Here is a 26,611-nt window from a genome sequence, read left to right as displayed (position 1 = left end):
TTTATTCCCATGAGAAGAACAAGTAGAATTTGTGTTCCAGTTGGGCTTCAGTGCACTAACTAAGCCTCCCATTGCACTCTTTTTTTTTTTTTTTTAATTGCCACATTTGTGAGGTGACCCACACACCTTTGTTCCTTCTTCAGGCTGTGATCTTCACAGCATTGAAAGGCCACAGACTGAAGACTGCCGACTGCCATTTTCAGAGAAGGTTTCCTTCCTGCTTCTCAGCAGCCTCTGTCTCTGTGCTGTGCTGTAAGAGGGGGAGAGATTTTCAAGTCTTGTTTGTTCAACTTCGAAACTTTTCTTCTATGAGACTCAGGATGTATTTAGGAAACAGTAAAGATGCAGGACAGTTTTGGAGAGGAAGTAGGATATTTTAGATATGCAAAAAAATAATTACTTATGCTGAAACTGGGTCAAAACACCACAGTGTTTACCACGGCTCGTAGGAAGAGTGCCATGGGTTTTTTAATAACAACAAAAATTCAAGATCTCAGCATTGGGTCTCATCCCAAAAAGTAATATGGTTTCAGACCAAATGGAAACTAATCCAGCCTATAAATCATGATGCAGTAAATGCAACATGCTCAGTCCTGAACCCAGTTACTTTTGGTCAGCTAAAGCTGATCTTCCAGACAGCTTTGTTGCAAAGGCAACAAGAGATTGAGTACTAGTCTTCTTCCCTTGCTATTGCTCCCATCACTAATTATGTTGATTGTTTCAGCTGAAGTTATATTATTTTTTTAATTTATCCAGCTTCACCTCACAGCCACCATATTCTGTTATGTCTTTCTGTGCAAGGTCAAAAGCCTCTTAGCACCTATCATTTTCTCTCCATGAGGGAACTTACTACACCCATCACGTTTTAGTCTTCCTTTAGATACTCTAAGCAGACTGGTCTTGAAATTTATCAAGACCAGATATTTTCCTCAGTTCATAAATCTTTTTAGTGATTCTTTTCCCTACCTTTGCCAATTTTTAAACAGCCTTTTCAAATGTGGATGCCAGGTATGGATGCAGCATTCCAAAATAGAATTGCCTCTTTACTCCTACTCGCTGTTTTTCTGATTATTTGTTCAAGGAGTACATAAGCACTTTTGGCTACAACGTTGGCAACTCTTGTTTGATTGCACGTCCACCCAGGCATCTAAATTTACAGATCAAAGGTTGGACTTGATGATCCTGAAGGTCTTTTCCAACCTAAATGATTCTGTGATTCTGTGAAATTCTACTCCCCTCTCCTAGATATACCAACTTCCATCAGATAGCTTTGTGGAAATATTAAGAAGTGTTTCCAAAACATGTTACAAATATGTAGTGGAGGCCTCAAGCCTTTTGCAACATATGGAGCAGAAGGCACATGAAAATGCTCCTCAAGCCTTCAGTTTCCTTCTCACTGGCCCACTGCAACAACCCTTGCCCTATATTTTAATACTGAATTCAGTGTGTTTGACAAAACCCTGGAATGTCCAGTGTATACAGACTTAGGAACTGGAGGATCTGTGAGGAATGAAGTTCATGACAGATGGATAAAGGAAGATCTGGAGCTGTGATTACACAAGAAGAGTTGAAGTCCATTTTGGGTTTCTGCAGCCTGTGCTCAACTAAGGCTCACAATAGCAAGGAGAGGATGCCATTCCAAAATCCCTTCTTCTCTTACAAAGGAGCAGAAGTTATATTATTTTGGTGCAGGAATAGACATTAATTAAATTACCCGAGTTCTAGATAGCAAATGCTACAGAGCTGATGTATGCCTTTGTCTAGCTCTGCAGCAGCAAAACAAAAATCAGCTACTTTGGCTCCTCACTTCACACACAGATTTTTGCCCTCTGATCATTCACAGGAAACAAAGCCCACCCGCAGTTCTAGAAACAGCCAAGCACCCTTTGCTCCCTTTGGGCAGCCTGTCCAAGGCTGGTTCTCTTTGCCTGGGGTGGTTCTCCAGGTCACCAACCCAAGCCTGGCAGCTGTTGCACCCACTCATAACACACCAGCACCACCCTCACTGCCATGCTGAAAAACACCACTCTGAGCCACAGTAGGGACCTCATCTTATTTCAAGCACTTTGAACAGAAGAAAATATGATTCTGGGTGAGGGTGTCAGGAATACTACTAAAACAGGATCTTGGGAAGATTGGAGGCCAGGGTAACACACATGGACAGGAGCAGTCTGATCTTGAGGGGCCACTCGAGCAAATTTGAGCCTTCTAATATTTCTTGATGGGGACTCTGAAGCAGATGCCCTGGGACATTTGGTATTTATTTTTTACTCTTTCCAGAGAAAAGGTGCCTAGCATGCAAAGTGGCCATATGCCTTTTCCCCTCCATCTCCAAATGTCAACTATGAAGCTTCATTCTGGTGCTAGAAAGATGTTCTGTGATCAACCTGGCTTGTTCAGCCTCATTAGTAAACAAAACTCATGGTCAAACTCTTTCTTTGCTCTTTTGCAGCCCAGCCCAGGGCTGGCACTGCAGAGAAATGGTGATAAGTGAGGAAAGCTTTTGGCCAGGCCATCCTGCAGGAGCAGTGATATCGGCAATATAAGAGCCAGAGCAAAGTCCAGCTCACACACTCAGAGTTGTGCTGTCTCAGCAGGACTAAAATAAAAAATAATTATTAAAAAAATAAAAAGAAACCTTTATTTTGTCTAGGAGTAGCAGCTCCAGCAATCAGTACATTTGGAGAGCAGATTTGATAAGTACGGAGGTACCTTCTCACAGTCTTTTTCTATGTAAAATCATAACACAGAACCTGGTTTTGAGGTCCTCAGCACCTTTTCACTAAGGCAACCTACTGCTACCCCCTTTGACTCTTAAAGAGTTGAAAACCTGACAGCTGTGCTTCTGGTCCAAGGAAGCAAAGCATTCCATTCTTGATTTCTTTTTTTTTTTTTTTTTTCTGATAAGAAGTAATTGGAAACACCTTCCCTATGAAATATTGGGGGTTTCTAGGGGTTTTTTGTCTCCTGATATCACCTAAAAGAGCATTTTCATCCTCAGATCCAAGAGGAAGGTTTTCATATAGGGTATCTTTATATCCCCCCTGCATGACTTACCATCTGCAGGAACCACCCTAAGATAGACCCTGGGCTAAGGTGGTGCTGAGAAGGGAGCAGGGCCTTTCAGGAGCCCTCTGAAACAGGTGCCACAGGGTTTCAAGGCAACGTGGCGTCCACAGGCCACCAGCAAGAGCATCAGCAACCAGATAACATTTCCTGCTGGGTCAGCAGCCTGAAACTGGAACATGCTGCTCTAAACCTCCTGTTCTATGGCAACTCTGAGCAATGCAGCTCAGACACACCCAGCAGGTACGAGTTATGTGCTAAGCTTTTCAGAAATGGCATACTGAACATCTCCCCAGCAAGAAAAATGGAAAAGGGAAACAAGAAAGGATGCTGACCTTAGCTAAGGCTGAACACTGCAACACCAGTTAGCAATAGCTTTTTTATCCATTTAAGTGCCAACACTTGTAAAATTACAAATAAGGGCATTTTAGCCAGTAAATGCTTCAAGAGGGAAAATATCCACCTTCTTGTCCACACCTTTTGTTTTTTAAGCCCAGTGTTTCTCTTCATGGCTCAGTTTGCACTTAGATAGGTATTTATTTCTGTAAATCACCGGATCCAAACCCACATGGCCCCAGAGCCAGCAGGGCTGAGGCACCTGGCTACATTAACCCACAGGTAGACAGGATCTGAGGCGGCCCAGCAGTGAGCATGGCATGACAACCCTGCCAAGAAGGGCGAGTGCTCCTCACTCCTGGCTGGGCACAGCAACTCAAACCCCAGGCAGGGCTCAGCCTGATCCCTTTTTGCTAGGATCAGTTTTCCTCCTGAGGCTGTGCTGCACCATTCATCCCACGGTCCTCACAACACCTCAGGCATAAGGAAGCCGCCCCAAGTGTCAGGTTTGGAAAACCAAAAGGCAGATTCTCGGCTGGTGCAAGTCAGCATAGCTTCACTTCAGGCCAAGGAGCTACCCCAATTCACCCCAAAAGATCTGGTCTAGAGAGATAAAGGGACACACTGCAGCCACTCCGTGATTATGGAGTTTGGGCATTCCCAGTCCAACAGCACTGCTGCCATAGCTGGAAATCACACCTGGCAAATAGTCTGGCCCCAATGAACTGAGCAATGAAGAGAGCCAGTCCTCAGAGCCACCAAGTGGAAAAGGTTTTCCACTTCCCTGAGTAGCTAAAATTCACTGTCTTCTCTTTTCAGCAGCAGTGCCTTCAGTTTTTGCTGCCCTTCACCTTTGGCCACAGGAGGATACCAGCAAAGCACTCAAAACCTCTGCCACTCAGCAGTTACACCTATAGTGGGTAACATTCTGATATTTGCCTACTCAGGGAATCTGGGTGACACCCTTTAGCTATGGTGTGAGGGGCAAGCAAAACAATGATAGTCCTCACAGGGCATGGGCTCAGTTCCCCAGACTTTCATCACAAAAACCACACATGTGCCCATGAGGAGCCTGTGTTGGTAGGTGGAAGCCTTAGTTTTACAGAGCATCAGGAGGTGTAGTGAAACAAATTGCAGGAAAAGCCCACAGAGCAGACTTAGGTAGGCAGAGTACCTCAGCTGGAGACCTTCCTTGCAGCCATCAGACATGCCACCTGTACCAGGTACATTTCCATAGCTTTTAATGCAGCTTAACAATTGTGTTGGAGACAAAGGAAAAGGCACACTGTACAGGAAAAAAAAATCTAAAATGATACCCTTTTATTTGTAAAGCTCTGATGAAACAACTTTCCAAATGATGTCCCACTTAAAAACCAATGAAAACCAACCTAACTATGCATCAGTCACACTATACAGATTGCATCCTACATTTTCAAGATGCCTAGATATCTTCTGTAGTATTTACATATGTATCAGTTAGGTAGTAAAGTTTCATTGCAATTTGTTTCTTTCCACCACACACTTACTCAATGGCAAAAAAAAAAACCCCTTGGGGATGCATTTGCATTTTTGTACAACACTTTGGAGCAAATGGCTAGGGCAATTTTCCTGAGAGAAGGCTTGTTCTTTGAAACTCTTGCTTTAACAACTGGAAATACGGAAGGTGGATGCATTTTTGTTGCGCTAAAAAGCCTAAGGATGCCTAGTTAAGTTTTTCTTTTAAATTATTTACGTACCATTAAGTTAAAATGTTTACATTCATTCATTCGTATAAAAACCGTTGTTAAATCTTATGCAAATGATTTAACACTGATTGCTGCAACGCAAATTGCACTTTTTTAAAAAAATTATTGTATATATGGAAGAAAAATATCTGATTGCTACCCTGTTTACAAATTTTGACTGACTCTACACAGTTCAGCCAGGAAATATGGACTTTCATAAATCTCAGTCACAGTGAACTTTAAAAGTTATATCGCAGTCTTGAAAAGTGAGTAAATATTTTAAACCAAAAAACACCAATCCCAAAATCTCCTTAACCAGCTGGACCTTGTGGGACTTGTACCAAACGTTGTGATTTCTTCCAGGGACATAGCTGGGCTCTGAAGAGCAGAGCAAGGCACGCTGAAGATGGAGAGCACGGAAGGAGAGGTCTGACGGGGTGAAGACATCAAATCTTTGGTGTGAGAAGTCTGTGTCAACTCAAGCTGTAAGCACTTCTGACACTCATTGAAAAGTATCTCACTATGTCTGGTAAATAAAGTCTTTGCTACTCCCTCCTCGACATTGACAACTTCCACCAAATTCTTAGGGGAAAAGGTGATGAGAGAGTGAAAACAACTATATAATCAGAAAGGCAGTGCTGCAGGGTAAGTTGAGGATGTATTTCTGGAATCTAACAATAGGTGTGGGTTTATCTCTTCTTTTTTGTTGTTGTTTTTTCTTTTCCTTTTTTTTTTTGTTTTTTTTTTTAAGTTTTTTTGAGGGGGGCTTTGAAGGGTTTTTTTAAGAGTGTAAGGCTGCGTTAGCTATCCCCGGTGGTCATTTGCTTTCCCTACATTTTTCTTGCATAGTTGAGGAACTGGATGCTTTGGCAAAGCCTCTTTCGGAAGTAGAAAACCACCTCTGCCACCAAGGCTCAAAAACTGTTTCAGAGGAATGGTCTTTGCCAGCACTCTCACTGCCGCTGCGACCGCTCGCTCCACAGAGGAAACTGCGCGCGGATGTCTGGGGGCTGCCAGGATCCAGCTTCCCTCGCACCAGGTCACGCCAGAGCCAGGGCACACCAGGGATCCTGCCTCACAGATGCTGTCACTTCGGCCGTGGAGCTCAGGCTGACTCCTGTGTACAGCCCATCTTGACCTGAATACTTGAGGTTGCTGCTCTCAGGACTGGTGCTCTCTCCGGGGCCAGACATCACCGACGAGCTCGCCTGCAGGGAGGGGGAGAGCACAGAGAGATTCAGTGAGCAGGTGAGCTTGGCACACGCTGGGGTGTGAGTGAGGGCACAGCGGGCCTGAAGCACAGCCATCATGACAGGATTTCTGTGCAAAAACAGGCTCTGCCCTCTGCTTGCCCCTGTGCCTTGAAATCCTGAAACAAAAATGTCTCAGCATGAGCCCAGCCGCCCAGCCCTGCTGATGGCAGTGATGTCTGTGTTTGGAGAGGTAGAAATGAAACCATGTGATGTGCAGAAAAGTTGGAAATCAGCTCATGATGAAGAAGGAAATGTGCATGTGTCCCACTGCCCCCTACTGAAAAGACACAGCTTCCAGCACCAAAAATGTGATCTGGGAGTGGTGGCAGCTCTAGTTTTTTGTCCTCATGGGAGAAGCCCAATATATCCTAATTCTCCAGGAGCAGCTACGGAGCACCTTCTGAAAAGCAGCTTTCTTTGGGCTCTTCAGCCCTTGAAATGCTTAAAATCATTCCTGACCCTTCAAAACACCAGCCAAAACCACTTTCTCCCTGTAGGACTGGCCACTAAAGGAGATGCTCTTTTAATCTTCAGCAGAGAAACACTATGCCTTTGAAGCAGGAGTATTTTTGTTCTGCTGACTGCACAAGACAACATGCAGGGAAGCCCTGATAGGCACGGAGATGAACCTCTGAACCACACTGGAATCAGTCCATTTATTTTAACAGAGAAATGGAGAGTTAAAAAGACAAAGGAACAATCATTTTTTCCATGAGGCTGAGCAGATCCGCTAAAGAGGAAAAATCCGCAGTGCCAGACAGAGAAGGGGCAACATTTTCACCTGATAAAGGAAATGTTTAAGAGCTGACTTCATGCAAAATTAACTCTTGGATATGTCAACTTTAAAGCCTTAATTTACTTGTTAATGGATAGTCTTTGGATGAAATTCCTTAAAAAAAAAAAAAAAGAAAAAGGCTATCCTAAACTGTGACTGCAGAAGCTTCCTGCCTGCTGTTTAAGTAAGAAGTATACATCTTTAATCATTTTACAAGAGTAGAGCTCTTGGCTCTCCTGGAGCTGTGCCAAGCAGTCCTGACATAGGAAAAGCAAGGCTTCATTAATTCAAAGGTAATTTCCAAATGGTGTGGAGCAGGGCTCTTGTTGCCATGCTTAACCCAGGGAAAACCTCACCTTCTGAAAGAGATACTCACTGCTAGTAGTCATTTTTGTCTGAAATAACCTGGGCTCCAGTATTTTTTTAACCTTTTATTAAAATGATTGACCACCAGTATTCTTCCACCCAGTCATCAGCCCTGATCCTGCTCCATTAGTCACTACCCAGAAATGCAGAGAAGGAAGGAAAAAAAGCTGTCCCCCAAAACCAGCTGAAACAGCTCTAATCCTAAGAGATAAATTTTATCCCTCCTTTGAACATACAGTTGTCAATCAGTGACAACAAATCTCTGTCTCCTCTTTCCCTGTGACTGTGCATGGAGAATTCAGTGAGGCAGGTTCCATGCTAACCTTTGTGTACGGCCCTGATCTTGCATCAGCCTGGCTTTTCAAAGCCTTCCTTTTATTTCTAATGCCTCAAACATTTCTGTTAGCACAATAGACATAATTTTTAACGGCTTCAGTCTCCCCAGTGTGGAAGAAGGGTTTAAATTAGATGAGCAGTGTTTGCTAAACCTGAGCTAAAAATACTAGGAGGTGCTTTGAAAGGTTCCCATTTGCCCATATTTGCCACTGCTGTTCTGGTAGACAAATATCTTATCAGTGCCTGTTTTTTCCGGGCTTGGAAATTGTAATTCACCTTTTCCTGATTCAGCCCTACAAAGGTGGGGTGCAGGGACCTATAGTTTCCATATGGGGTTATCAGGTACCCCTCCCCTGGGCACCCCAGAAGGGAGGACATGGAGGTACATCCTGTTTGAAGACTGCCCATCCTTGCCTGTCCAAGGCCGGATTCTGGCTCTGTTGAGCCAGGACGGGCAGGACCTGGGCAGGACTGCCAGGCCTGGAAACCCCACCCCAGTAAAGTCATGACAAATCCAGGCAGCTTGGGCAGCTCCCAAAGTGAGACATGGAAAACAAACTTTGGCTCATGAAAAGGACATGACAGAATCACAAGTCTGTTCCTGAGCCTCCCTACCTCTGCTCTTACTTTTCCAGCTTTAAGAGATGAAAGATGACAGAGGTTGCACTTAGTTATTAGAGGACTTTTTTCAGCTGAAATAAATAAGCTGAACAATGCTGATTAAGTCAATGAGGTCTAATTCACATCTACTGGCTCTATCTATAAAATGACTTTATTTTTATTGGTGAAATCTGATAATAGATAATAGATAACAGATAATCAGCTGAAGATCACCTTCCAGAGGAAAAAATTAATGAAGTCCACTGGGAAGAGCCTGCCTCTCAAACAAACAGGAAAGTTTTGCTTCTATCTGAAAAGGTTTTTCTTTTTACCCAAACCAGGAGGAGCTGTGTTGCAGTGTGATGCCATTTCCTGTTTCACCTGTCCCAACCCCTCAGGTGTGGCAACCTCTCCTTTCCCCTCCCCCTTTGCCCTCCTGCTGAGAGCTGTCCATCAACTTTAACATTCCAGCAGGGTCGTGGTGTGGTTGGCAGAAGTTCAAAAGATGCCCCTCAGGTCTGGGCTCATTGGCCTGTCCAAGTGTCTGTATCCCTTGAGCCTTCCCCTCCTCCCACCTGGTTGGTGCCTCACCTGTCCCTTCCCCTCCCCCTGTCCCTTAAAAGGAGACGGGACCATGCGGTCGATATTCCATTGGGAGCTGTTACAAGATTCAGAGGTCTGTCATCCTGGAATAAAACTCTGGATTAAAACTCTACAATAGAATCCTCTCCTGTTTCTCTTCATTGTCGCCTGAACCTTTTCCACCAGAGGTAAATTGAGTTCCTACTATGCCTGGATTTGTTCTGAGTGCCCAGCTGCAGCACCCAGCCAGCCAAAGGCATCTCTGAGGTGAAACACCACAGCTGCCGCCTTTGGCCCAGCAGCAAGGGTCAGATGAGGGCAGGCACGTCCCACCCGGAAATATTGGGATTAATATTCCATAGAGCTGGTCATGAGTCAGCCCCCAGGCAGGTGATCTGTATCTGAGGTGGCCTTTCTGTAGAGGACCTGCCCACCATGTACAGAGGAAGACCTCTGCCAGAGCCACAGAGACAACTAGATTGTACCCAAACCTGCTATCAGGACCTTAGAGGCAAATTAATCCCCACTAAAACTGCTCCACATCAAAACCAGGCTGCTCAGGCTGCACTTGCCAGCACCCAGGGAACAGCAGCAGCTCTGGCTGAAAGACTCCTGCTTTCCTCCACTACTCCTTCCTGCACCATCTGCCCACCACAGAGAGCAGGGAGAGGGGATGGACACTTGCCCCTCTGGCCTTCCCCCACACCTCCCCAGCCAAGAGGGAAAAGCGCCGGGCAAGGTCAGCTGGAGGGGGGCAAAGGGCCTTGATCTAGACCTTTGGTCTATCAGATAGACCTTTGCTCTATCCACTTAACACGCTCAAAATGCTCCATGAATTTTGGACGTTACATTAAGTCAGCAATAAGCTGAGTCTCAGCTGAGACTTTCTTCCTCCTCAGCCTAGTTTACTTTCGCAACACGTAAATGATATCTACAGTCAGTTAAAATACATTTGCAAAGAATTTTTTCACACATGAAGTGTTGTGGCAAACTGGTGTAGTCCCTAATTTTCCAGCCTCAGCCTCCCTGCAATAACTCCCATCCCCACAAAGAGCACGTTTTCCCAACACTGTCACTCCCTGGAATCCAAAGAGCAAATCTTGGCACTGCAAAATGACAGCTTTTTTTACTGATGTAACGACCCTCTTAGTACACAAAGCTGTCATTTCTTGCTAGTCCAATTGATCCTTTTGTTTATACTGCAGACGTGTAAGTTTACATATCTTCTAATCTCTCCTTTGTATTATAGCAACATAAATCTGTGGTTAATACTTCATTAATTTCCTAAGGGAGGCAACTTCCAGCATGGCTTGGAAAACTGATGACCCACTGCTGTCAAGGGCTGTATGAGTAACTGGCTTTATTGCTTTGGCAATAAAACAAAACCAAGCAAAAGGTATGCGTCCATGTGCATGTAGAATTTTGGGATAGAAGCAAAAATACTTTTTCCTTGCTTTTTTCCCCACTGAAACAAAAAAGCTGGATTGCTTCCTTCTGTTTGATATAAAAATGAAATGCCTTTTTTTTGGATACATATACACAGAGCAAAGAAAATTACTCAAAGTAAAAGCAAAAGACTCAGTGTATGAAACTGAGTGGGGAGAAGAAAGTAGCTTCCCATTTTGTCCAGGACTGAGCACTGATGCAGAAGAGGTAGGAGACAAAGAAAAATTTAAACTAGAGTCTAGAGTATCATATCTCCCAGCATACTGCCCTGTCTGCCATGCTCTTTGGTATTTTAGGTTGCCACGTTCCTCATGCCTCCTGTTGATCTTATTCCACCTGGTTTAGATAAATATTTACTCATACCAGGACTGAGGCACCGTGTTCCCATTTTCCAGGTGAAAGTCCTACCAACCATGCTGGTGAGCCTTTCTCATGGAAACTCTGTCCCAACACGTACAAAATTATTCCATACAACTGGAATATTATCATCAGATAATCTGAAGGACCCCTGAACATTCAGCTCCCCCATATCCAGGTGGTTAGCACATTGTTTTAAGAGGTTGAATCTCTGGTTCATACAGACATAGGACGTACTCTGTGGAGGCTGATTTCCCTGTAGCCAGCATGAATGTCCTATCAATTTTCTGCCTAAACAGGAGCAACACCACCTCTAACCAGATCACTTTTTCTTCTTCTGACAGGAAAAAAGAGAAAGCAAATGCAGGAGAAGCCATTAATCCAATCCAGCCCCACTTGTCCAGCATTTTGGAGACAGTTAAAACTGCATTTTCCTGCTAGCTCACCACATGCCAAGGCCATCTCAGTCACCTCTCTCATTTCCCACCCTACAAAACTGAAGAGCCAGTCATGAACCACTTCTCAAGGTAAACCTCCAAGGGAAGTAAGTACTAGTTTTTCCTCCTGAGTTTTTCTGTGGTGTGAGATTATGGTCCTTCTGAAAAAACTCCAAACTGGAGGCATAAGGCACAGAAGAGCCTTCTGAAAGAGTTCACCTGGTGCTGCTGAGTTTTTCTGACACCAGTTGTGGCTCAAGGAGCCTCCATGTCCTGCCATAAAAAGCAGATTTTACAACAGGTTTCATTCTGCCTTTATCCTAATAAGGAAATAAAGTCCTTCTGGTTATCACATTTGTTGGAGCCCTTGCATGGAAATGGATGGGTTTGCACTGCAGACCATGCCCTTCGTTTAGCAATTTATTTGGTGGAGCTTTTGCCTGTACAGTTTCAGCAGCATCAAAGGGAGAGCAGGTATAGATGCAGATGCAGGCTGTCTGAAACCTTCAAATCTTCTTTTTATGGGGACGTAAGGCAACTTCATATATCATGCAGCTGGACCCTTTCCATATTAGTAACACAGGACACCCAGTACTTATAGTGCTTAGGAAAACAGAAATAGGCCTAGATCCTAGATCCAGATGTGAATTTGGCAAATAGCCCCTTTACAATGGGACAACAAAATATCTCTGATCCAAACACTTCTACATTTTGGGATGTTTGAAATCAACTTTGCCCTCACAGCAATTCATTAATTGTATCACTTAAATGTTTAAACTTCAACTAGAACGTAAAATCAACATTTAAGGTTCTTGCTAATTTGTCTCAGAATTGGCATCATATAAGATTCCCTTCGTGAAATGGATAGTCTCAAAGACACTGCCAAGAGTAATTGCTGCCCTCCTCTTTTTCTGCCCTCCCTTCTTTATTTTACTTTAAAAGAGATAAAGAAAGGTAGGGCAAAAAGTGAACGTTACTGACACAAATGAATTCTGCTGAATTTCATTTCCATTTGATTTCTACATAACTGGAAACTTTTTTGGCAGCCTCCCACAAAAGGCATAATAAATTGCTTTTGTACCAGTAGAGGAATTCGTCTTCTCTGTTTCATTTAGCAAAAACATTGCTGTGAATTTCACACAACAGTTTCTAAAACGTCATCAGATTTCTCTGCCTAATGTCAATTTGGCATTTTCCCCCTCTTCACAGAATAAAGGCTAGAGAAGCAAAAACAGAGCAAAACAAAAACAAGTTGCCATGCCCGTTGTGTAAGGAGTGGGAACGAGCCAGGTTTGCTGTTCAAGCAGGTCCCTGTTTTTCAGCAACATCACCAACACCACTGTCAGGAATCAACATTGGTCTTTTTAAAGTCACCAAAGATTACAGAGCCTGGATTAATCCATCTGAGGGTTTGGTTTTTTCCCTCCTGACATGAGCTGAAGAAGTTTATTCTCCTTGTGCAAAGCCATTGCCTATTCTAGAAATAATTACAAATCTTTGATCTATCAGTAGATCAATTCAAAAGGAAAAAGAAAAAATAATCAAGAAAACAGAAGTCGAGCAGAGCATCCTTGCCTCAGCATATGATCAGGTTACAGGCTGCCTTGCTCTAAAATACTGACATCCCTTCACTCACAACAGCTTAAATGGGCTTTATGAGTGCTCAGTCCCTTCCATAGGATTTAGACCCTTTAGAAATTATTTTGCATCCTTTGCAGTTAGTGATCATGTTCCCAAATGATGTCTGGGACAACGGGAGCCCATCTTAACAACCACCACTTTCTACTTTAAACTTCCAGCCTCCCGAGTCCTCATCCCTTTGAATTACTGATGCTTGGGCAAAGCCAGAAGCCTGAGATAAGAACGTGACCGTGCCCGTGACATACCCTGACAGCTGCTCCCTTGGAAATCCTCTTTTCATTCACATACATCTGGGACTGGGGCACAGGGGTGGGAGATCAGTAGCCCTTCACATAATTTGGGATGGAGTCAGAGGGATGCCCCTACATCTGGTTGCCACTGCAACTTCCTCTCTTCAGCGCATGGCACAGCCCCTCTCCATCACTTCCGTTCACTGAAATCTTACACGAGGGGGTATTTGCAAGTGCTTTGCATATGCAAGGCACATCTGATCAAATCATGGGTGGGGAAAAGGCTATGCAGATGTTACCATGCTGCCTGCTGGATATAAGGGGACAGATTTTCCCAGCTGTTGTGCAGGTGTCCTCTCCCAGTCTGACCTACTGTAGAAAAATCAGGGAGAACTGAAGTCCTGTCACCAAGGATGCCATCATGTAACTAGGAGCAGCCTCAGGGTCCCTCCTGGGAGTTGCTCCTAGTTGCTAACAGTTCTCAAGGAGTCTTTTAGCCCTCAATTCATGCCCCTGCACCCCTCTCCTCTGGTACCCACACAACTCCATCTGGCAAAACCATATTAAAAATGGCACTACTAAAATTATAACATGAAGATTATTAATAACGTGTTTGATGTGCCCTTCTAGGGAGAAATACCACAGAAAGGAAGTCAGGTTTTAGCCAGCCAAGAAGGCAGCAGCATAGTGGAAATGAGATCTCATCTATATGGCCTCTCCTTCCCCGAGCAGCACATGGCTGTGCTGCCTCAGTCTAGTCTGGGTTTGTGCTTCCATGTTAATCCAATACATAAACCTCACCGCACTGCTCAGGACCACTAGTACTGCTTAAGGTAACACAAGGAAAATTTGGCTACATTTTTTCCTTTGCAAATATAAAGGGAGAGCCTAAACTGTGCATAGTAGCTCCTTGGGGGAGTCTGAAACCCAATTCCGAAACTGCAACAGTTCACTTTTCAGTTAGTGTTTCTCTTTTTTTTTTTTTTTTATGTGATCTGTTTATTTTACTGTATTGACAGGGTTTTCTCATGTCAAAGACAAGCCTTTTTAGTACTATCCTAGTCTCACAGCATCCAAACCCAAAATCCAGTGCCTCTGAAAATGGGTGGCCCTGTCAGTCCACAAACAATCGCATTTGCTAAAAAATGAGTTTTTCTTCCCCTTGTACAATGAAACTTTGTACATCAGAAATTAAACCATTGAAAGTAGTTTGAATGTAGAAAATCCAAGACATACTGAAAAATAGCTATTATAAACAATGTCTTCCTTTCATTAATAAAGGACTAAAGAAAGCCACGTTAGAAAAGTTTCTCAAATAAGTGATGTGGCAGATTAAGGGATACAGAAGGCTGAGAAATGAGTGTGGATATGGATAGGTACAGCCAAGAGGTTAGAAATTAATCTACATTCAGCTTCACAACTTTAGCAGTAGTATTTATCACACATGCTGAGTGAAGAAAGGAAGTTTGAGATGGTTGGAGTACATGATGTAAAATAAGGATCAAAGCTAAAGCAGGGGATGATCAGCACTCCTCTAGTGCTTCTCTGGAGTTTGGTGCTGCCAGATGCTGAGCATCTGGCCCCTGAAAAGCCCTCAGTGGGCAGAGGGCTGAACCCCCATGCACTGCAGTCAGCAGGGTGCTCCAGCCTGGCTTCAGCTGAGCTTGGATCAGGGTTTAATTGCACATTTTAGTTTAAGACAAAAGCCTGTATAATTTACTTCATACAGCAGGATAATGTTTTTCTGGATTTTACCCATTGGGATAATGCATAAATATATATATATATATATATATATATATATATATATATATATATATATATATATATAATATATGTATAATTGTTTCTTGAAAGGATCAGTTGGGCATGTTTTTTTATTGTCTTCTGTCCAAAAGAAAACCTTTGAAATGAAAGAACCTGAGTATTTAAAAACAAAATGTCTGCGGTTAAGCTGCGGCTAACTATAATAAAAATTATATAGATCTTAATCAAGAAGGTTTGCAAAGTACTTCAGCTTGTCGTTCTGTTTACAGCTATATGTAATATCCTCCGAAAATCTTGTTCTAGTATCAGCTAACAAAACTGAAAAGTTTGTTTAGATTATTGTTCTGCTAGATAAGATAAAAGCTGTGATAACATTGCCAGTGATCAGCCTGCCTGCAGATGCAGATACTTACCCCGGAGGCTGCAGGCTGTGCGCCGGGAGAAGCAGTTTTGCTACAGTCATCTGAGTTGGTAGAAGACGTGGATGTCGGAGTCATAGGAACTGCAGTAGTACTGTTACCTGAAAAATTGGGAATTGGCATTAAAAATAATATTTTTCAGACAGAGAAAAAAAAAAAAACCCAAACAACAAAAAACCAAGACAGCTACAAACTATTGCAGCTACACTTTCTTATATTTTATATTTACCGGAGCATGCCTTTGATTTATTTATATTCTTAGGTTTTCGCTTCCTTGTCTGGATTCCTTCTTTTTTCATAGCGAGAGGCCGAGGAACCTGAAAAAGTTAAATTTCCACACTAATCACAGAGTTGCATATGTACTCTAATCAAAAATCAAAATACACTACAAAACCAGATATGATGTTGCAAATGTCTGTATAGCAAGTTAATTTTCTCTGTGTCACAGTACTAATTCTAAAAAATATTTGCATTTTATTTGGGCAAAACAATAGTTTGATTCAAGGGAGTCGTAGCTGAATTAAGAAAGTAGGAAACTTTTTTTCTCTATGCAAACTTCATCATTTTTTCAACCCCTCAATCAATCCACAGGAAAACAGCACAGAATTAGAGAAAACCAGCATCATTTGGCAGTAAGCCATAAGAAATTAAATTGGATGGGGTATATCTGATCCTTGATTTATTATTCCAGTCAGTTAGGAATTATCTCCAGTGCCTGATTCTGGAAAGAAAGAATGTATGTGAGAAAAAAAATCATCCTCATCCTGTGGACCAGCTCTGCAAACCAGCTCATCACGAGGAAAAGTCTTAGGACGGAAGGTTCAGAATAGAAGAATTGACTTAGTATTTGCTCCTATAAGCAGATCTGCCCATAATACAGCTTTACAGTACCTAAATTTATATTTATAGGGATAAATTTGTATTTAAATGTGCTCAAAAATCATCTTTGTGTTCATTACAATAATAATCACACTACAAAAAGACCAGCTTAAAATATATTTTAACACCAGTTTGAGGAAAGAAAATTCATGTGTTCTCTATCATTACAATATTTAAACCTGTGACATAATTTACATTTTATTGAAGGCTAGACCACGTCTCAATCATTCCTAATGCCCTCGCTCTTCAAACATTTATGCTTGACTGTAACACAATCTACAGGGGGTCTCACCCAAAACATGCTCTATCACATTCAGGACAGCGCTTTTCCTTACTTTATTATTGCCCAACAAAGGCTGAAATTGCCTTTAAAGTTTTTCTGGCTATAGCTTGGATAGCCATAGCCCTCTTGCTGCCATTGCTATGTCTGCCCATGAAAAACTGTCTCATTAAAATTCTAGGGATTTTTTCCCTACTAAAGAGCTGGTTTAAATCCCAGTGTCAAAAACACCACTGCTGCTCGTCCAGAGGTGGTTTCTTTATATAAATCTATTGAGAGAGCTACAGTGGCAAACACATAACTACTCAACAGCATAACAAGCTAAAGTGGTACAACCATCTTCTGATGTCACACATTTTTCTGTTGCTCTACGCATTTCGCCAGGGATTTTTTTGAGGACCAGCCCTTCCCCAAAGCAGCACCAGGGCTGGCAGGGGATCTCCCTTGATGGAGCAGCCACTCACCCCATGGAGCTTCATGTAGAGGCCGCAGGCGTTGCAGACGGGCTCGCCCTCGGCGTTCCTGCGCCACAGGGTGGTGGTCGTGGTGTGGCAGTTGGCACAGGACAGGCCCATCCGCCGCGACGAAGGCTGCATGGGGGCAAGCACAGGCAAGCACGGCATAAACAGGTGGGCAGCAGAGAATGATTTATGCCTTTAGGCTTCTAAAAAGTCCTTTAACACATGGCGGGGATGGTAGGAGCCTTTCTTTGATAGTATCTGTCAGCAACAGCCCAGAATTAGAATGGAATTATCCTCATATCAGAGAGTGGAAAGATGCTGTGAAAAGGTACCAAATGTCTTTCAACTCTGGGCAGTCACAGCAGAGGCAAAATTCTCATCTGGGAGCTGGTGATCAGAAGTCTGTTCAGACCACCAGGCACAGGGTTTTTTCGTAGCAGGACAGCTAGGAAATATCTCCACTACAGCTCCATTGAGCTGAACAGAAGGCACATCCCTCCCATGCCACCTCCCCAGACAGTTGAGTGCCCTCTCCCCTGTGTGGTGGGTGAAGAGGCAGCTCTGATCCTGCCACTGATACTCCTGACTCATTGGAAAAATCAGCCACTTCAATCACCTGCCCTCGGTGGCACCACATCTGGGGAAAACTTTCCTGGGCATCCCTGGGGTAACACATACAACAGCATTACTTTGATAAAAAGGTCTTTTTAGCATCGCCCATTTTATCATTGTACAAAAAACAGCATGCCTTGGGAGCGTGTTTTACAGAGCAGAGCCTCCCTCGGCCAGCAGAAAAGCTGGTGGGTGACAACAAGGTTCCCACTGCAAACAAGCCATTTATGACACTCTTCCGTGGAGTTTGGAGCCAAGATGAAGGAACTCTGTATCAGAAATAACCGTATAACCCAGAGCTTTATGGCTACAGGCTGTATATCATAAGTGAAGGCAGTCCTCATAAACATGTGAAATGAAGGTGAATGGGTTATAAAAGTCCCTGTAACAACTGATCTCTTTTACGTTCATCACAAGCAAAGAATTCCAGCTACATCATAAATCTAGTCTTTTTCAAAGTATCGCATTGTCAAAAAAATACAAAAAAAATCTGTGCCTAGCTCTGCGTCTGGCAGCTGAACAAGTTTACATGGAGAAGTCAGTTTCAGAGGATTGCATTAATCTTATTCTGACCATAAAATGCCCATAACCGAAATTACTAACTTAAGGGTACAATGCCCTTCCTCTTGAATCATTTACTGCTGGGTTGTTAGACATAACTGGGTCACCTTTGATACCACAGGGCTGCCTGCCACTGGGGAAATCAATAAAAATGTTTTGAGAATGAAGAATATTCCAGAGTGATAACTGAGTTTCTTGAATGTTGTCTGTTTGAGTATCTTTAGCAGCAAGCCATCATTTTACACCACAGCTCAGAAAGAGCTCCAGATTAAATACAAATTTTGTAATCTTGAATCAGTAATCCATTATTAACTGCGCAGGGGAAAAAAGCGAACCACCCAGCCAAGTGTTATATAGGCTGAAGTACACAAAAACAATTTTTAATTTTAAAAATCCAATTACGATCAAAACAGAATTTTCAATCTAGTTATTAAATATGTACACACACAGCACTCAAATTATGCCCTCGACTCAGTATGTGTTTTATGTGATCACATTGAGTAAAAGAAAGCTGGTTGTAACACACATGCTTTGTTTCCTTTCTCTGCAAGTGAAATGCTGTCAGCTGTTTCACTCTGTTGAATTCTATGCAGCCTGGTCTGAACCTTCATACATTTTATTTCAATAGCTTTTGCTCATTCCCATATCTAAACAGACATGGAGTTTTGGCATGTTTTGAAGCTAAAACGACTTTTCTGATGCAGGAATTTTATCAGAAACTTTGGGGCAATCTAAACATGTTTAGCGTTTTCAAAACATTTTCCCTTCTCACCTACATATTTCCAACTGTATGAACACAGAGTCATGGTTGATTTATAGTTATGGCCAGGGCACTTGGTAGGGATTGTTACACAGAGCTATTTCAGAGTTATTTCGCTGAGGTGTCAGACTGAAATCGGGCTGTAGTTTGACTCTGCTTTAGTCTTCTCACCCCCACCCCTCCCTCAAAAAAAAAAACAAAAAAAAAAAAAGAAAAAACGAAAAAAAAGGACACAGAAAGGGTAGAACAGGGTGTCAGCTACTTGAAATCTGCCTTGGGCCAGAGTGCCACAGCAATTGGGGCTCTGATGCTTGAGACAATCAGCAGATCTGGCCCCTCCGCTGCATCTGTCCCCGCTAATGAGATAACACCTTGTGTCATGAAATTTACCTGATGGCCAGCAAGAAAAAACAGACACCTAGTAGCAGTAAACCTCTGGCTTAAAGTTAAATTAACTCTTTAGCTTAAAGCAAGGTCTTTAAGCAGAGGTGGGTTGGTTCCCAAGCGCTTACTGTCTGTTCCGACCATCGAGTGTTTGGGTCTTGTTTCCCCTCGCTCCCGTAAGAGCACTAAATTTAAATGGTTGTGAAATATAGAACAGTAGGTGTTTCAGCCCAAGGAAAACAGGCATGGAGCAAAGCAGCTGGCATGATTGAAAGGGGCTTGAAAGGCTGATGGGTTTGATACACTGTCTCCATACACAAGGGTCCAAGCATCAGCTTGGATTATAGTGGTGTGATTTATTGTGGCTCGCTCGGTAACAGACATTACTGAAGAGTGTATTCTTTCTGTCTGCTGACCTCCACCCAGATTTGCTAAACATAATGTGCAGTTCCCGCTTGTTAAATTTTCTCCTTGCCTATTCAGTGCCAGCCTGAGTTATAAACAGGGGTTCTGGTTTGTACTATTTATTTCCCCCCCTAGTTTTAGGAGTATATTTTTAGAAAAATTGCCGCTCATTTCTTAGGAGTAAAACAAAACAAAGGCTATTATCATTGTTTAAACAATTGGTTTTCTTTGAATTATATACAAAACTTGCTTACATTCCCAAGGATCGAGCTCTCAGCAAACAAAGCAGGTCTGGAGAAATTCCTAGCCCTCTGAACAAACATTTTCCAACCTTGATTTCTTTTCTTTTTTTTTTTTTTTTTTTTTTTTTTTTTTTTTTTTTTTTTGTTGGAAATGTCCAACATCACCAGAACAAATTTCTTCCAAGCCACTGAATCCCCCTCACAGATGGGGCTCATAGCTCAAAAAGCCAGGCTGGCCCATGCCTTGTATGCAGCTCACAAGGGGCCAGAGAGAGATTTTGCCTGGAAGTGGATCCAAAGCAGTTCCCAAAAGGCTGCCAGCCCTGTCACCCCTCACAGTGACCAGTTTGGCCTGCAAACCTGGTCAGGAGCCCCACTACAGTTTTGCAGCTGAGAGGATCACCAGGCTGATACACTGATTGCTCTCCCCCATCTTTGCCCCAAATTTCACCCTGGCTACAGCTGACTGGGGTTCCTTGGGGCAAAGCTCCTCTCGGCCCCCTCCTCCCCTCCCTGCCGACTCACCACTCTCTTTTGGGGCTTGATGAGGGGCCGGCTGAGGCCGTTCATTTTGGTGTAGAGCCCGCAGGCGTTGCACAGGTAGTTGCCGGTGCCGTCTCTCCTCCACAGCGGGGTCTGGATGGAGCCGCAGTTGACGCACTCCCGGCTCTCGGACAGGTCCTCCAGCAGCTCTGGGGGCAGGAGCAGAGGGAGAGGCGGTGGGGCACGGCCGCAGAGCCCGGTGCAGCCCCGCGGAGCCCGGCCCCGGCCCCGCCGACACCCGGGCCCCGGGCGAGCGAGCAACCGGCCCTCGGAAAAGCAATTCCCCGGCAGCGACGGCGGCCATGCCGTGATTTTTTCTACAAAATCCCTGGTTTTTTATTTTCTTTTTTTTTTTCTTTGTTTGTTTATTGGGTTTGGGTTTTGGTTTGGTTTTTTTTTTTTTTTTTCTATTTATTTAAACGTGCCAGAGCCGCTGCGGGCCCCGGCGGAGCTCTTGCCCCGGACACCGGCCCGCCAGAGGGCTCAGCCCCGGGCCGCCGTCCACTCCCGGCGGATCTGACCCTTGGGAAATCCACCTAGGGCCCGCTCGAGGGGCGAAACCCCCTCCGTGGTGCCCACAAGACGGAAAGGGAGATGCACTCGCCCTTAGAGGGGAGCAGAGGTGGCTGTCAGAATAGCCCCTTCCAGAGCCACCCTGGGAGCTGGATATGTCGTTTTGCCCAATATTCCCCGGGGTCGAAGCTCGGCAAGAACTTTTCTACCTTAATTCTTATTTTAAATGCCTCGCAACTAGTAAAGCTTCTAGTTTAGAGGCAGCGTTTGGGGCTCTGGTGTGCCAAGGCAGCGAGGGGCAGTGGCTGCTTCGCCTCGACTATTTGGTCAAATTAGAGCTGGTTTGTAGGAAATAGAGGAAATGGAAAAATAAGTGGTATTGTGCCTCCTCCTTTCATAGTTACTGAAAGGGAAAAAAAGGTATAAAAGCACGGGGAAAAAAAAAAAAAAGAAAAAGAAAAAAAAAAAGAGAGAAAACCCACCTATAAAAGCTAATACTTTCACCCATGCGAATCCCTGTTCTGATTCACCTCTCCATATTTCCATATTTCGGGGGAGGGGGGAATAAATACTTGTTTTACATAGAGTGTGCCACGTTGTGCAGAAATAATTAAAGGAGATGTTTGGATTTTTACAGCAGCTTTCGAGTCGAGTCTGGGAATGTATGTTTCAGACTCAGAGCTTCGTCACTGATTTTTTTATTTCCTCCCTCTGCTACCTGCCTAAATTCCTCATTGGGTTATTCTCTAAGGTTTCACTGCGCAGCGAGAGAGCACGTAAAGGTCGAGCAGCTTTGGAGACTGGGCTGCGGTGGCACGGCGGGCATTGAGCTGAGAAAGACTCGGCCTTTTGGCCCGCACCCACCCAAATACGCTTCTCTCCTCCCTTCGTTTGCGAATTATTAGGCGCTAAAGAGGAACGGGCACACGGCACAGTCCAGAGAGCACAGTTCAACCTACGTTGTCAGCTCCTAGCTCTTAGCACATCGCTAAGATTTATTAATCTTTGCACTAAAAGCACCATTGAAGACTGTAACCAGAAAAATGTTTAGGACGTCAGGGACGCTGGAACTTAAACAGTATTTTGTCTCGGCTATTTATTTTATAGCATTGCCTTCGTGCTTGCAGAAAGAAATTCTGCCGTGACAATATTTCTCCGGCATTTTCAAATATTTTTCCCCTTAGAGAGTGAGTACTACGCTTATTTCCAAAGAAAACAATATAAAGTTTTAATTTTAGACACTGTTTTAGCATCTCTACGAGTACCGTTAAGAAAGCTTTATCAAACTGTCTAGTATTTAGCCGTAAAAAATACATTTCGGCTGCATTTTTCCCACAATTTTGACACGGGACAAGGCGTAGCTTCGGCTTTGCTGCCGCGTTTTGCCTCACAGGAGCAGAAAATTCTCCTGGCCCCGGAGCTCCGGGCTGCTTCGCCCCGCGTTACACCGCGTTGCGGCTGCCCTGGCACCCGTCCTTTCCCTCATGGAAAGGTTAATCCCTACCCCTCCAGCCCCCAGCACGGGTGGGAGGGAGGCACAAGGGCGGGAGAGAGCCGCTGGAGCAGGGGAAGCTGCCGTGCTCCTCGGCTGCCTTGACACTCCTGCCCAACCTCCTCCAGCGCCGGCTCCTGCACTTCTCTGCTCCTTCTTACTCACCCCTCTCCTCTCCCTGCCGTGAGATTTTCCAACCCCACGTCCCTCCCGACAAAATTAAAAAAGAAAAAAAAAATTAAAAACACAATTGATTTTTTTACTCTCCGTCATCTAGTTTCACACTATAGCTTTTAAAAGTTGAGTTTAAAACGCAACTTTCTTGTTACCCTGAGATGTGGCTTCTCCTATCACTGCTACAACTGATTTTCTCCCCTCTGTCAGGATATAAAACACCAAGTGGGAGGATTAAAATAATTAAATCTACAGGGTGTCATCGACAGACGGGAGGAGCATTGTGTGTACAGCCCTACAGAAAGACAAAAATTCATGGGGTAATTTTCTGCAGCACTGCACTGAAAGAGAAAATCACGGTGTCTATAAAATATATGCACCTGGTGGGTAGTTTATGCTTAAAGTGAATGACGATCAAATCTGTGTGCATACACATATTTACATAAATATGTATATATACATAATAAATATATGCACAGCATGTATATATAAATACATATACATAGCCACACACACCTCTCTATAAACCTCAATTTATATATACATAGATTTATTCTAAAGCTGAAGAGATTGCAATTATCGTTAATCTTTCTACCTCTGACAAAATCATCGCAGCTCAAACTCCACTTCTGCCATTGATTTAATGACACCGAGAATCTCCTTAACTAAAACAAAAAATAAGGATGGGACACCTCGGAAATGAAAGCAAATCCCCTCAGGAGTTGCTGTATTTTAGCAGCAGTTTATAAATTACGTTTTCTCATTCATATACGAGATTTTACTTCGCTGCTTTTCTTTTTTGATGAAGCAACGAAGTGTTTTATAGTTGAAATAATCCAAAATGGGTTAAGTGAGCCCCTGCAATTTTCCTCAATGATACAAGAACGATTAATTTGCTGTGAATTTGTCACTGTTTCTTGTCCAGATGACCGCATTTAAGGAAAGCAGGAATGTACTGATTTGGAAAAACTAAAAATTAAGTTTACACCGGGCAATTCGTTTTGGGATCTTTGGGTTGGTAACCCCGACTGCCATACTCCAAACAACGCCATACTCAATACAACGGACGTGTATTTTGGAGGTGCGTTTTTGGAGGAGCATTTTTGGAGGTGCATTTTCCCCCTAACTCAACACAAACGACGGGAGTTACCTCCACTCCAGAACAGCCACGGTCCCGGGACCGCCGTCCTGACACGGACTCGCCAGTGACCCCCGGCCGGGGCGGCCCCGCCGCCGCTCCCCGCGCCCCCCGGCACCCCCGCCGCCCCTCCGGGGGGCAGCCCCGGCATGCGGCGACCCTCCCTGCCCTGCCCTGCCCTGCCCTGCCCTGCCCTGCCCTGCCCGCGGCTCCTACCTGCGCTGGGTGCCCGGACGGGGATGGGGGCGGCCCGGCCCTGGAGGCAGTGCAGCATGGAGTTCTCGAAGGGCGCCGTGGGCCAGGCAGGGGCGAGCTGCGGCCCCACGTAGGACGTGTAGGGGCCCGGGTAGGAGCCATTGAGCGGCCGGGCCAGGGGGCTGTACTGGTCCCTGGCGCCCAGGCTGTTGCTGTAGGCGCCGGGCTCCCGGGAGGCCCCGTTGGCCACCGGCGGGCTCGGGGAGTAGGGGAAGCGGCCCGAGGGGTGGGAGCCGCCGCCGCTGCTGTACGAGGGGCTTTCCGCCGCCGGCTGGGACCAGACGGCGTGGCCGCCGCCCGGGTGGCTGGGCTGGGCCGCGCCGCTGCCCTGCAGGTACGGCAGCGTGGGCAGCATGGAGCCCACGCGGGTGGTGGGCACGTAGACGGGCGAGCTGGGCGTGGAGTGCATGAAGCCGCCCGGAGATCCGTCGTAAGGCGTGGGGCCCTGGGCGGCCGAGATGGCGAGGGTCTGGTACATCTCCTCGGGCTGCTCGGCGCCGAGGGCGCTCAGCTTGGGGCCGCGGCTGGACCAGATCAGCTTGTTGGTTTGGTCTAAGTCCGCGAAGAGCAGGATGTCCTCCCAGCTGGCACGGCCGGAGGGGTGCGGGGTCCCGAAGTGCACGTAGGGGGCGAGCAGCGACCTGCCCTCGGCGGCGGGGGGCGGCCGGTGGCTGCCGTCGGTCTCCGGCCGAGGAGTCTTGGAGGATCCGCGTTCACCCTGGGAGCCGGAGGAGGAGGAAGGCGAGGGAGGAGACGGGCGCGGCTCCCTGGTCGCGAAGGGACAGGAGGAACCGCCGGCGTCCGCAGCGCACCGCTTCACCGCGCACCAGCCGCCTTCAGCCACGGCCATCCAGGTCCCCTTCTAGCCGCTGGGTGTGGATGGGGAAGGGCGAGGAGGGGAGGAGGAGGAGGAGGAGGAGTGGAGGGGGGGATCCGCAGGGCAGGGCGGGGAGGGAGGACACAAAAGAGCAGGGAAGTGGGGGAGAGAGAAATAATAATAACAAAGTTTGCAAACAGGACAGCCCGTCTCCCTCCCGTAATGAGATTCATCAGGGCTTATCTGGCCCCTCTGAGCGCTTAATCAGTCATGTCGCCTCGGCGCTGTGTTGTCCCTCGCCCCGGCGGGATGGGATCAGGCAGCCCAGGTCAAGACGAGCCGGGAGACGCCAGTCCCGCGGGGCCAGGGCTGCGGCTCCGGCCCCGCTTTCCGCACGGCGGGAGGGCTGCTCCCCTCTCTCTCCCTTCGCATCCCCGGCTGCGGATTTGAACATGAAGCACGCCGGGGCAAAGGTGGGCGTAAGGGCGTGGGGACAGAGGGGGGTGAGGGGGCATTTTTCCCTGTCTCTGCCCTTTCTTGGCTGCTGTCGTTGTTATGATTATTTCAATGAATGAGTCATTTGACTCGGTTCCACCGAGAAAACAATTAGTAAGGCGATCCCTTTAAGGTTACTTCGCCGGAGAGTGATGTTAGCTCTTCCTCGCTTGTTTGCCTATTTCCAGCCCAAGGTCACGGAAAGGAGGAGGAGGAGGAGGAGGAGGGAAAGGCCCCTGAGGGACGGGAGATGCGCACGGGCCGGGCCCGAAGTGTGCGCGGCGGCGGCGGGACGCGGACCGAGCCGGGCGGGATGTGCCTGCCGCAGGGGCCGGATCCAGCCGGCAGCCCTGGCTGGGCGCCTGCCCCGAGCCCCTGCACACCTTGCAGCCGTGACACCCGTCCCGAGCCGAGAGGGGCCAATTTGGAGCTGCCAGCACGAGGAAGGCCGGACAGACAGACACAGAGAGTCCGCTGCCCAGCCCCTAGGAGAAGGGGGAGAAAGCGAAAGGGGACACAGAGAAGTGACAGCAAGAGCAGGCGAGGCTCTCCGCCCTCAGCCCACCTCGGGGCACTCCAGATAACCACAGGCACAAGAATACAGGACACACACAGAGCCCCCTCGCAGATAGGCACCAAATACGTCTCTCCCTCCTGCGAGATAACTGGAAGATAAGGCTCCGGCAGATAAGAGCTCCAGGCAGCGGCATCGGATGTTTGCCCACACAGTCTCTCTCCCTCGGGCTCCCCCAGCCAGGGGCAGCCGCCGCCGCGCCGCGCTCCCCTCGGAGCGCCCGAGGGCAGAGAGGCAGCGGCACAAGACCCAGAAAGAACGAGCGAAACCGCGGCGAGGCGAGGAAAGAGAGGGGCCAAACCTGATGCCGGTGGCCCGCATGGGGCCGGGGCGCGGGGCCGCGCCGGGCGGTAAATCCAGTGCGGCGGGGGCGAGCGGCGGCGGCGACTCCGGCGGCGGCGGCCGGCGGCTCATGTATAAAAAGGAGAGAGGAGGCGCCTCTCGCAGCCCTGCCGGAAAACTGCAGGCAGCCGGCCCTGATTGGGCTCGGCCAGCCCTAAACAAACACGGGGCTCCGCAGGGGTGCCAGTCCCGGGGCCAGCCGGGCCGCCGCAGCCCCGGGGGCGGGGGCGGGGGGGCACCTCGGGGCGCCCACAGCCAAGGGGCGACGGACCCCTGCTCGGGGAGCAGGAACGAGCACGGAGGGCTGGCTCTGGCAGATACCCCAGTCTTTTTTTATTATTATTTTTTT

At 46.3% G+C, this 26,611-nt stretch overlaps 1 protein-coding gene across 1 annotated transcript; it reads right to left on the bottom strand.

Annotated features, from left to right (window-relative positions):
• Window positions 1–6,112: 6,112 nt before the first annotated feature.
• On the bottom strand, window positions 6,113–24,884 carry GATA6 (GATA binding protein 6). The gene is made up of 6 exons (XM_071418194.1): window positions 23,996–24,884; window positions 20,445–20,611; window positions 16,959–17,084; window positions 15,565–15,652; window positions 15,330–15,436; window positions 6,113–6,334 (listed from the first exon to the last, which is right to left on the bottom strand). The coding sequence occupies exons 1-6, from the start codon at window positions 24,882–24,884 to the stop codon at window positions 6,167–6,169; spliced, it is 1,545 nt and encodes a 514-aa protein (XP_071274295.1). The 3' UTR covers window positions 6,113–6,166.
• Between the last annotated feature and the right edge of the window lie 1,727 nt (window positions 24,885–26,611).

This window comes from Agelaius tricolor, unplaced genomic scaffold, assembly GCF_023055355.1.
Source record: "Agelaius tricolor isolate 1412-34295 unplaced genomic scaffold, bAgeTri1.0.p SCAF_2, whole genome shotgun sequence".
Lineage (NCBI taxonomy): Eukaryota > Metazoa > Chordata > Aves > Passeriformes > Icteridae > Agelaius > Agelaius tricolor.
This window is presented reverse-complemented; position numbering and strand designations above follow the sequence as displayed.